The sequence below is a fragment of the Citrus clementina genome, unplaced genomic scaffold (genome assembly GCF_000493195.1).
Source record: "Citrus clementina cultivar Clemenules unplaced genomic scaffold, Citrus_clementina_v1.0 scaffold_1, whole genome shotgun sequence".
NCBI classification, from domain to species: Eukaryota; Viridiplantae; Streptophyta; class Magnoliopsida; order Sapindales; family Rutaceae; genus Citrus; species Citrus x clementina.
This window is the reverse complement of record NW_006263303.1, coordinates 25,311,909-25,323,772: the sequence shown is the minus strand read 5'-3', so window position 1 is coordinate 25,323,772 and position 11,864 is coordinate 25,311,909. Positions and strand designations below refer to the sequence as shown.

The window sequence follows — 11,864 nt, the reverse complement described above, 5'->3', positions numbered from 1 at the left end:
CTTTTCAAATTTCAGCCAAGCGTCTCAGTAGTTCATGGAAGCTTTACACTTTAAAACTAAAGCAAGAATTATAAGAATTATGATTATACCACCAGAAGAACCTCCAACTCTGTGTATCCAGTAAGGATCAAACCTCGAAAAGCTCTGATCAAAACAGAGTGACAAAGTGATGGCCAGAATCAATACCAAGAGCAACAGAGGCAACAAGAAAGTAAAATTGATTGGTTGTTCTTCAAGTTCCAAATCACTTTCTCGTCTCCGGTCAATATAGAGAGGTGAAAACACAGCCAAGACTGTCAAGATTATAGCCACCAACCTCCCATATGAGGAAGACCTCCTGATCCTGTATGTAGTTATTGGCTCCATTCTGGAAAACAATTCTCAGCAGAAACCAACCTTTATTGCAGTGAACTAAACCCAGAATTTATGCAGACATTTTGCTTTAACCAATCACATTACTGTTTATCCAATATTCCAATATCAGATGGCTGGAATCACTTGATCAAATATAAAAAAAGCACTCTTTTCTAACCCATAATGTCTAGGGGAATCCTTTGAGAAACTTTGAGATAATGTTTTGTGGAAAATCAAGAGTTGGCTGCTTCTTCATGAAGCTTTTAGTGTTTGATTGGATGGATGGGAATATTGCTGAGGAAGGATAGACTATTCTCCATCAGCTGAATAAATATTTGATTTGATGCTGGTTTTGTAATTGTCTGGAATCTGATGCTCCCTGCGTCTCATGAATTCTCCAAACGCTTTCATTATCATCATGTTCCATATATTTCTAACTGATTAGAAGAATATATGCCTAAAGTTACCTAATTTTTTAAAGAAAGTGACAACAGTAAGGCCATTCAATGTCACACGTAGTACCCACTAAAGTTAAACAACTTATGTGCATAAAATAATGGAGAAAAGAACACTGCTATAAATTAACACATTCCTTAGAAAAAGTATCATTCAATCAGGGAACAAGACCATTTGGTTTCGAGATAATGCAAGAATTCAGGACTTTCATTAATGTAGAAACAACAAATAAATTCGAACTGCAAAGTGATTCATCATTCCATCATATGTTTGGCAACAAATGCAGATGGTAATAGCCTCAATGATTCCAGAAAATTTTCTACATTTTTTCATACCCACTAGGTATGAAAAAGCAGAGTGCCGGGGTAACAGCCTAATCAGCACCATCAGAGCACTTTTCCTCTGTTGTTAGACAGCCTTCTTATCCATTTCTTTTGTGGTGTAGTAAGGTTAGTAGACACTGGAATGGGAGCAGGTGAAGCAGCCTGTTGACTAGCTAGTCCAGTAACTGGAAGTTCACAAGGAAGTGCAGCAGCAGCGCTAGTAATGGCATTCAGAACCAAGAATGCCAGAATCGGAGAGAGGTCCAATGTCCCTCCCAGCGGTGGGATAATTCCTCGAAATATGTTCAAGTACGGGTCACACAATGTGCTGAAGAAAAACATAACATAACGTTCTTATTATGAATGAATCATATCCAAACGAAGGGAAATTGAGCAATCAATTTATTTACCAAAAACTTTCTAACTGTACCTGAGAGGACTAACAATGGCAGGAGGAGAGTTAGGGAACCATGTCAAAACAAGCCTGACTATCAACAGGGTGTTATATATGTTGAGGAAACTCATGATTCCATTGGCCACCACCAGTCCTCCCACTGAGTCACCCGGCAAAACAGCAGCGAAGTTGTGATTCCCTAAAGGGTTCATCTTCACGTTGTTCCTGCAACGAACCTGTATGTGTATGCAGTAAACTTCTAAATTATTTCCCATAAAGCTCTTCAATCTAAGGTAAGATGAGAACTGGGTTACAAATTTCACTTTACCTGGTGGCAGAAACTGTGGAATTCGGTAGACAAAGAGAGGAATTTCTGGATAAGTGGGTTATGGGAGGCTAATGAGTTAAGAAATTTCGAAACTTTATCAGTGGTAGAAATAACAGAATTCTGAAGGTCCCGAATGATATTTGGTGATGCTACTGGAACCGTGTTTCTCGCCAACAATGGTTTAAAAAATGGCTGCACAAATGGTGTTTGTGAAAATGCCGAAGACAGTAGCATGCAACTTGAAACGATTTTCTTATCTCTACATTCCGCGTTCTCTGCGGACGACTCATTGGAAGCCATTTTTTTATTTTCCTGCACGGCTAAAGACACTGGAGCAAGAGTCTACAAGATAACGTACAAGATATGTTCGCGATTAGGAGAGAGATATTTTATCAGAAACGCAGCGTTTCGACATTTGAAAGAACTCGTAACATTTAGCCACTTGGCAGTGTGTGATTTGGTACAGCTTGCAGTCCCGCCGTCTTTCGGCCGCAAAAGCTATTGGGCCCGTTTTTCCGTTTACGGACACAAGGCCAAGGATATAGTGAACTGACGTGTCAAACTAGAGATTATAACACGTTGACATTTCAACGACGACCTCTTGTTAGTTTTAAGTTTTAACGATCATCGTCAGCATCCTAATCCTCGATTTTCTCCAATTCCTGGCGCTTCAATGGCGACTGATTTACTAAGACTCTCTCTATCGCCATACCCGAACCTTGTCTTCACTTATCGTTACACTAAAAAGTTCCACTTCGACCGAGTTGACATCGCTTCTCGTCCAAAACGACGCCGGAGGCACAGAGTTCCCGCCGTATCGAACTCTCTGGAGACAAGAACTCAACCGCAAAATGCTCCGTTTGAGCTTCCGAAACGACGAGTGGACTCTACGGTCCTCCTCGACGTTAGCGGCATGATGTGTGGCGGCTGCGTGGCGCGAGTCAAGTCAGTCCTCACGGCCGATGACCGCGTCGACTCGGTGGCGGTCAACATGTTGACCGAGACGGCTGCAATCAAACTAAGGACGGAAGCTGTTGAGGAGAGTGAAGAGGTTGTGAATAATGTAGCCGAGAGCTTGGGGAAGAGGCTGATGGAGTGTGGATTCGAGGCGAAGAGGAGAGTTTCGGGAACAGGAGTGGCGGAGAACGTGAAGAAATGGAAGGAGGTGGCGAAGAAGAGAGAGGATTTGCTAGTGAAAAGTAGGAATCGTGTGGCGTTTGCTTGGACTTTGGTGGCCTTGTGTTGTGGATCTCATGCCTCTCATATTTTGCATTCATTGGGGATTCACATTGCTCATGGTATACTTTTTGAGATTTTTGATAAATTTTGGGACGAAATTTTTAATTTCAAACTCCAGTTGTTTTTGGGGTCAATGAAACTTACACTCTGTTTTAAATCAAATGAATGATGATGGATGATTAGTGTGTTAGTTAAGTAATTAATTTATTAAACTGTAAATTGATTTGTTGTGAGTTTGTCAGGGCCGTTGTGGGAGCTGCTAGATAATTCATATGTGAAAGGTGGATTTGCGTTAGGGGCTTTATTCGGACCTGGGAGAGGTTAGTTGCTATCCACATTTTCTATTTAGCACTCTTCAGCTTCCTTAATGTAGTTGATTAATCTGTTTTATCCTTTATGTATAATATTTTAAATCTAGAGGATTTAACAGAGTTAAAAAAAAAAGGCCCTTTTTAGCTTATAAAACTGGTTAACGATTGGCTCTCTAGTGCAATGCGAAAAATCATAAAATCAATTCATGAGGCCCCTTCGATTTAAATTAAATATAAATATATTGCAGACTTGCTATCTGATGGTTTAAGGGCGTTCAGAAAAGGATCGCCTAATATGAATTCTCTCGTGGGATTCGGAAGCATTGTTGCTTTTCTCATTAGTTTGGTGAGACCCTTTGGTTAGTTTTTTTCTGGATGGCAAGATCTGTAAAATTCCCCTGGATGATATTTTTAATTTCTTTGTTCTTGTAGGTGTCACTTCTGAAACCTGAGCTTGAATGGGATGCATCATTTTTTGAGGAACCGGTTACTTGCTTGACTTTTAGTCTTTCCAGTAATTTTATCTGATAATTATTTTAGTTTGTTCATATTGGAGCAAAATTTCTTATTTTTCATGTAATAATGATTTATCTTTTAGTGATTAATTCTAACCTAAAGGCAATCATTGAAACTTAGAATGTTTTTCCTTGAGATTCTAATGGAAGAATCTTGTTTTTTAGTATTCAGGTCATGCTTCTTGGCTTCGTGCTGCTAGGGCGTTCTTTGGAAGAAAGGGCAAGGATCAGGGCATCTAGCGACATGAATGAACTTTTAGTAAGTTACAACAAACTTCAAATCTAAAGTTTAATGGAGAAAACATGGCGCTACTTCAGTGCTTCTTCTTTAAAATCAGGTTTAGTTGCAGGTTATATTAATGTGCCTTCATCTGAAGTTTTATATTAGTGCTAGGTTGCTATTGATTCATATTGATGTCCATGCATGAATCGCCATGTAGTGCTCATACCTGCCATTCTACGTAGAAGCTTCAAAATTGCTTGATTGGTGACCATGTGTACATCTTTTCACATATATTGGTTCAAACCAGGATACTGCCACTCATTCACGCTAAGATAATCTTGATAACTCTGAATTCAGAAAATCCTTGGCTGAAATTGAAACAGGGAAGATTTTATTCTTCCAGTGTCCCACTGGATTTGAATAGAATAATGACAGTTCTAGTTCCTTTTTGCTGCTGCTAGACTTCCATGTACTCTTTGAAGCATGTTCGACTTCATTACTTTCTGCATTTTTAGTTGAAATCAGGAACTTTTGTCACCCAATATGCAGTAACTCTTTTTGTTTTCTGTCAGCTTCTGGAATTTGAAGATGCTAAATATAATTGATGCAATTTAGTTCAATTTATTCTGTAGTATTCTTAATAACTTGTATCTATTACAAGATTCTATCATACAATTTCTCTCTTGGATTTACCATGAGTTTTTTTATTGCAGTCACTAGTATCCACTCAGTCAAGACTTGTAATTACTTCATCAGAAAGTGGCTCCTCTGCTGATAATGTGCTTTGCTCCGATGCAATTTGTGTTGAGGTCCCAACTGATGATATTCGTGTTGGAGACTCTGTGTTAGTTTTGCCTGGAGAAACCATTCCTGTGGACGTAAGTGTTTCTGATTGTTAACAGAGTTCCCAGTTTTGAAATTTTAGTCATGTAATTTGTATATGGTGCACTATTAACACACTAGAACTAGCCTGCATAGCTCAGTGTTTCAACTGAATGCCAATGTGAAATTTAAGATTTTTATTGTGCTATCACTACATGTAAAACTTAGTTGTTTGCTCATTGAAAATCTGCTAAAATAAAATTTCCTTCTACAGGGCAGGGTTCTTGCAGGAAGAAGTGTTGTTGATGAATCCATGCTGTCGGGAGAATCGCTTCCTGTATTTAAAGAAGAAGGCTTCACTGTATCAGCTGGAACAATAAACTGGGTATGTTTAGGAGAAATTGGATCTTTATCATTTCCCAGACCTTTCGCTTTGTTTGGGGTGGGAATTTTATTTCTTTGCTTATATTATATCCTTGAGATATCAACATATTTTTACAATTTTCACATAAACCTCGAGTAGTTAAAGTTATTATCAGAGGAGAGATCAAGACAGACACTCTCTTTTGTACTAAAGTTATCTTCTTTCCAAATGGTGCTGACGATTTCAAGCTTAGTCCACATACTCTTGCATGCAGTAGTAAATCCTTATGAAATTGAATTTCTGCAGCACTTTTCCTTTGATGCGTGGTACTCGTGTTGTTTTCCAATTAGTCAATCATTTTAATCTATTTCAGGATGGACCTTTAAGGATTGAAGCATGTTCAACTGGTTCCAACTCAATGATATCCAAAATTGTGAGCATGGTTAGTAAAACATATTTCTCCAATGACTCTAAATTATTATTTTTTTAAAATTCATTTTTGTAGAATGATCATATATTATGCTTTATTACATCTGATACTTGGTCCAAAACAAGTTTACATTAAACTTTTATCATTTGAATGAGTCCTTATACACACACAGACATTTTTTTCTTCTTTTATTGGATTTTGCCTGTGTAGAATTCAAATATACTAGTCTTGCTCCTTGGAGTTTGCATATGCAATTTAAGAGACTCCTTGTTCTAATATCGTAATCAGCTTTATTAGTAATGAACTATTTGGCACCCTTTTCTAGAGAGAACATTCTTTAAAACCTAAAAACTAAAATAGGTGAAAAAGTTCATAACAATGGCATGTAAGAAAGTCTAGACTGTCTTGTAGGAGTTGTTGAAAATTTTAAATTTGCTATGTTCCAAGTGTGTCTGCATTTGATGGTTGGTAACAAGTAAGAATTTTTGACCTTAGAATGTCGACAGGAAATGAAATGTTTCCTACTGTATGTTAAACTTTTTGCCCTGACCCTTAGGTTGAGGAGGCTCAAGGCCGTGAAGCACCCATTCAAAGACTTGCAGACGCAATAGCTGGGCCATTTGTATACAGTGTAATGACTCTATCAGCAGCAACGTTTGCATTTTGGTAGGGGTTTGCTTCTCTACCTGTATCAGCATTCTTTTTTTTCTTTTTTTTTTTGTGATCAGAAACTGTAAAATCTTTTCATCATCATTAGAGCCATGCAAGTTGAACATTCTTAAAGGTACCTCTAATCTTTTAATGTTTTCAGAAACTGAATGGAAACTTTTGTTTGCCAAGCCAAACAGATGGAACTTGTGATATGGTGCAGTGAACGATGACCTAAAAATGATAAATATTTATCCTACTGAATGCTGAAATTGCAAAACCGCTTAATTTAATTGTGTTCACCACTGCTTCTTAGACTTTCTTTCTTCCATGTTCAGGTACTACATTGGGTCTCAAATTTTTCCAGATGTTTTGCTCAGTGATATGGCTGGGCCAAATGGGAATCCTTTGCTTTTGAGCTTGAAACTATCTGTGGATGTATTGGTAAGTAATGCTGAGTGTACTGTCAATTGGGGAATTTCTTTAATTATCTTTTGACCAATACTTGCAGCTCATGGCATTGATTTGCTATTCCAGGTAGTTTCATGCCCATGTGCCCTGGGCCTTGCCACACCCACTGCAATCTTAGTTGGCACCTCCCTTGGTACGTCATCTGACTTGTTAATCTCTTGAGTTTGATTGCACATGATATTCACTAGTCTAGAAGAGACTCGTACTGCTGATATCATGCATATTTTAACCACAACTTCCTCATGTATTCCCCTTGCCCCTTGACATGTTAGCTTCATGTTTTGGGACCAACTTCCTTTCATATTAGTGTTGTTGATTTAAAGTTCAAAAGAATTCAGTGAGTTTTCTATTTGCATTCACTTGTTATTTCCAGTGATATCTTTGGTCATTCAATTGGTAAATGATGATTTGTAGGAATCTTTTTCTATTGGATGCTCGAAATATCATATGGGACTTTTGGTGTTTTCATATAGTAAACAATTTATCTACTACAAGCTTGTTTAGTTCATTGCCATAAATCAGGGTATAAATCACCCACTGGTTGCAGTTATTAAATGTGGAAAATAAAAATAAATCACAGTCAACATTTTTGTTATGTCGTTAGAACACTTGCTTTTAGATATTCAATTTCCAGGATTCTGTACTGATCAGAAAGCTCTAAGTTGACTTTTGTTGTATTCACAATGACCAGGAGCAAAACAAGGACTTCTTATAAGGGGAGGAGATGTATTAGAACGATTGGCGAGAATAGATTATCTTGCTTTAGACAAGGTAATTCAAGACTTACTAAATTATGCTAATGGAAGTCTTAACTCTTAAGTTCTGACCTCTTTCTTTTTTTTTTCCGACTTTCAGACAGGAACACTCACAGAAGGGAAACCTGCCGTTTTTAATGTGGCCTCTTTTGTTTACGACGAATCAGAAATTCTTAAAATTGCTGCTGCAGTAGAGAAAACAGCAACACATCCAATTGCAAAGGCTATTGTAAATAAAGCAGAGTCATTGAATTTAACCAGCCCTATCACAAGAGGGCAGTTAGCAGAACCAGGTTTTGGAATCTTAGGGGAAGTTGATGGACGCTTAGTTGCAGTTGGTACTTTGGAATGGGTTTATGAACGTTTTCAGAAGCAAGGAGACCATTCTGATGTACAGCATCTGGAACATGCTGTAACGCATCAGTCATCAGAATTGGCATCACCATCAAACTATTCAAAATCAGTAGTCTATGTTGGACGTGAAGGAGAAGGTATTATTGGTGCTATTGCAATATCTGATAGTTTGCGCCATGATGCTGAACATACTGTGAGAAGGTAACTTGCTTCCCCTTAGTATGTTATTAACTTATGATGCTGAACTATTCATCGTCGTGACTAATTTTCAATTACGGAAGTGACCCTGCTACTATATGCTTTGTATGGTATCTGCTGATAAAATTGTCTGTTTCCAATTGTTATCATGTGATTTCCAAGCCTTATGTGCATAGCTTGTTGTTTTGGTCGGAAGTCTCCAGCAGAAGGGTATCAAAACTGTCCTACTATCAGGAGACAGGGAAGAGGCAGTTGCAGCAACAGCCAAGGAAGTTGGAATAGGAAAAGAATATATCAACTCTTCCTTGACTCCGCAGCAAAAGTCTGAGGTTATATCAACTCTTCAAACATCAGGACATCATGTTGCAATGGTACTGATTCTCTTATTCCTCATAGCATTTCATATCAACATAGATAAACTGATATGGACTTACCTATTTAGCTTGGTAGTGCATTTGATTTTCCTCTCAGATGATGCATTTAATTTATATCCTGTTGGGTTCTTCCTTTGAGAATCTGGGTCTTTTATCATTTTAATGGAAACATTGTTTCAGAAACTATTTGGTCATTAAATTGGTGACTGATATCATCATACTGTTGCGTCAAATGGTCATGGATGCGACCAAAATGGCTTTGAAGCAGAGTTTCCATTTTTGTTTAGGTGTCCAGCCATTCTTATGAACATGAGCTTAGAAAGTGTTAAATGACACTATTGTCCAAGCAACAAACGTATAAAGAATTACACTTATGGTTTTGGATATATTGTTATGCTAATACTTCTCTCCCTCTCTCTCTCTCTCTCTTTCTTCCTTTTGGAAGGTTGGTGATGGCATAAATGATGCACCATCTTTGGCTCTTGCGGATGTTGGAATTGCACTGCAGATTGAAGCACAAGAAAATGCTGCATCAACAGCAGCATCCATTATACTTCTCGGGAACAAACTCTCACAAGTATGTTTCCTTTGAATGTTACAATTTTTATCATTCTTGATTAATTTATGCAGATTCCAAATTTGGCGATACAATGGAGTCCTAGATGTATGATATTGTATGTATGAGTATTTTCATTTTTCAGTGGTGTTGAACATTCTTTAGCTGAGCTTTGATGTCTACTTTTCGTTTGGGTCAAGGTTGAACCATGTTATGTGCTTTGCAGGGCATAAAAATCATATTTACAATTTCACTTGGCCAACCATTGTGATTGAAAATTATCTTCTTGTCAATTACTTGCATAATAAGTATTCTTCATGATGACAATCACGTGTGATATAGAGTGAAAGAGAGAGAGAGAGCATTTACCATCATCTACTTGCACGACAATTTCTATTGATGATTGGTTGAAGGTACTGGGATAAGATTTCATGGATGTTAGTGAGGATTGAAACTGGAAATGTGTTAGAATTTTATTTAATTTTCATGAAAAGATTTAAATGAGAAAAGTTCTTCCAATTGCAAAATAAGGGCAATTAGATTTTAGAATAATTGTCTCGGACAGATTCGTTGCCTGTCCAATCGGTTTCATTAGATTTTTTTCCTGGTACAAATTTATCATTTGCTAGTGAAAGTACAAAATTCATTAACATTTTAGTGCTGTTGTTGAGAGTTAGTTTCTCAGGTTATAGGTTTGGTTCTATAGAATTAGAATTTTCATGGACGAAAAACTTGGGGAAGACCACATTTATCAGGTTTTTTTATGCGACACCATTTAGAAGTGCATAATTTTTTTCCCAGCTCGATATTTTCCATGTCAAGATTCCCACAGAGATAGCTTCCTTGTAGGTCGTAGACGCACTGGATCTTGCAAAGGCAACAATGGCAAAAGTGTATCAGAATTTGTTGTGGGCAGTAGCATACAATGTTGTGGCCATCCCCATTGCAGCAGGAGCATTACTTCCTCAATATGATTTTGCCATGACACCTTCACTTTCAGGCGAGTAAAACCATATTATATTTCTCATTACCATTTGAAGCACTCTTCATTTCAAAGAAAAGCCTAGTCACCTAAATTTATAATGGGTCCTACTTTAAATAAATATTCTTGCCCTGGTTATCATAAACAGACTCATATATTACAATGATGTTTGTATTCATACAGGTGGGCTAATGGCCCTGAGCTCTATATTTGTCGTCAGCAACTCATTGCTTCTACAGTTCCATGAATTCGAAAGTAACAAGAAGAAGGAAAGTTGCAATTAGGGTATGATTTCTTGAGAAGAAGGTTAGTTGGTTTACCCTGCGTAGGGTACAAAAAACATTTACGTAGAGCTTTTTTGGTATACAGGGAATTTTTGAAATGGCAGATCTAGAATTGCATAATACCAATATTTGTCTAGGAGAATTATAAATTGGCACACATATTTGAAGTGCAGTATCAATTTGTTACATGTACTACGCATAAATGCCGCTTGGTTAATTGTCACAGCGCAGCAAGGCTGAATGATGAAGCGGACATTACTGTTTTCAGAAGCATGATGGGCATATTGAATAAGTTGAAGAGGGATAGTCCACTATTTTCTGGCAGCTTCAGGTTATTCTCCCATGCAAATAAATAATAGCATTGCATTGTTACCCCCCCATCATATTACTAGCTATATCTATCATGTATTCTTTAATTTATTATTCTTCTTTTTCTTTTCAAACCACGGATGCAAATTATGAGACCAGTTATTTCTTATGACAAGATCTGTGAATAAGCTTGACTCTTGACAGTCACCTGAATTTGAATTGAATAGTATAATAGAAGCGATGGCGAGGCAAGGAATGGTGTTTATTAGGTAGGTGGTGTTTCTGTCTCCTCTCAAACGTTTAAAAAATGGAACATAAAATGTGATGAAATTTTTTTAGTAGTTAAATGTCAATTAAACAAATGTCAGTTAAGAAAAAGTTAAAAAACGCGAACTGCTTTATAGTTTATTGAGAGCATTAATGGGGCGTCATCCAGTCCACCCTCCATTGCTTGGCATTTTGCGACATGCACAGGCATCAGCATAATTCAGTACGTAAGCCATAGAAAAAGACAACTATGACACGTGTCTCTCACAGCCCACGTTCCAAGGAGTTGAATTATGAATATAATATAAATAATATTTATTTAATTGTTAGAAGGATTTCTCTGTCCCCGAACCACCTAAATCATACGATATTGTCAAGCCCAAGCCCAACCCCTCAACCAACCAGATTCTTAATTCTATTCCATTTCCTCCATTAAATAATAAGGGATATTATCATTCGTATACTCTATAAATATTATGTTATCAAAAATATTACAATACTTTAAGAGTGTATTGATCGTCTATCATAAATTAACAAAAGCTATCAGCCGACCACCAAACCGCTAGCTGTCGTTTGAAAGTTAATGAAATTATAGTGAATTGACGATTTTATCTTTATAAGTATCACTTATATACCTTTAAATTCTTTTATTATCACTTGTATCATATGAAAAGACCAAATTATCCCTTTGGCGTTATCCTATTTAAACAGTAAGTAACGGTTTGGTGGAGGCAGATATATTTTGTTAATTTATGGTAGACGATTGATACACCCTTAAAGTGTTGTAGTGTTTTTGATAACAGAACATTTATAGGGTATACGAATGATAATTTTTCAAATAATAATTCTAAACTTTCAAGACACCCCACAATCCCCTTTCAGTATTAAATATATGGGTCCGGTTACG

General features: G+C 37.1%; 3 protein-coding genes across 5 annotated transcripts; 1 reads left to right on the top strand and 2 right to left on the bottom strand.

Moving 5' to 3' along the window:
- Positions 1–24: 24 nt before the first annotated feature.
- LOC18055917 lies at positions 25–422 on the bottom strand. Its single transcript, XM_006452928.2, has one exon. The coding sequence runs from the start codon at positions 364–366 to the stop codon at positions 25–27; it is 342 nt and encodes a 113-aa protein (XP_006452991.1). The 5' UTR covers positions 367–422.
- A 529-nt stretch (positions 423–951) lies between these two features.
- On the bottom strand, positions 952–2,194 carry LOC18055916 (ylmG homolog protein 2, chloroplastic). The gene is made up of 3 exons (XM_006452927.2): positions 1,856–2,194; positions 1,564–1,763; positions 952–1,461 (listed from the first exon to the last, which is right to left on the bottom strand). Exons 1-3 carry the CDS (start codon positions 2,153–2,155, stop codon positions 1,197–1,199), a joined length of 765 nt encoding a protein of 254 aa, XP_006452990.1. The 5' UTR covers positions 2,156–2,194; the 3' UTR covers positions 952–1,196.
- Positions 2,195–2,243: 49 nt separating this feature from the next.
- LOC18055915 (copper-transporting ATPase PAA2, chloroplastic) lies at positions 2,244–10,859 on the top strand. Of its 3 annotated transcripts, none has more exons than XM_024177467.1 (18): positions 2,244–3,153; positions 3,337–3,414; positions 3,654–3,751; positions 3,838–3,891; positions 4,093–4,179; positions 4,857–5,021; positions 5,240–5,350; positions 5,703–5,771; positions 6,316–6,425; positions 6,746–6,851; positions 6,945–7,011; positions 7,570–7,649; positions 7,734–8,188; positions 8,382–8,556; positions 9,005–9,136; positions 9,965–10,115; positions 10,281–10,403; positions 10,613–10,859. In XM_024177467.1, exons 1-17 carry the CDS (start codon positions 2,529–2,531, stop codon positions 10,379–10,381), a joined length of 2,664 nt encoding a protein of 887 aa, XP_024033235.1. In that variant the 5' UTR covers positions 2,244–2,528; the 3' UTR covers positions 10,382–10,403; positions 10,613–10,859. The 3 variants fall into 3 exon arrangements, with proteins under 3 accessions (XP_024033235.1, XP_006452989.1, XP_024033236.1); XM_006452926.2 differs by having other exon boundaries at positions 10,608–10,859; XM_024177468.1 differs by lacking the exons at positions 9,965–10,115; positions 10,281–10,403; positions 10,613–10,859 and having other exon boundaries at positions 8,348–8,556; positions 9,005–9,090.
- Positions 10,860–11,864: the final 1,005 nt, after the last annotated feature.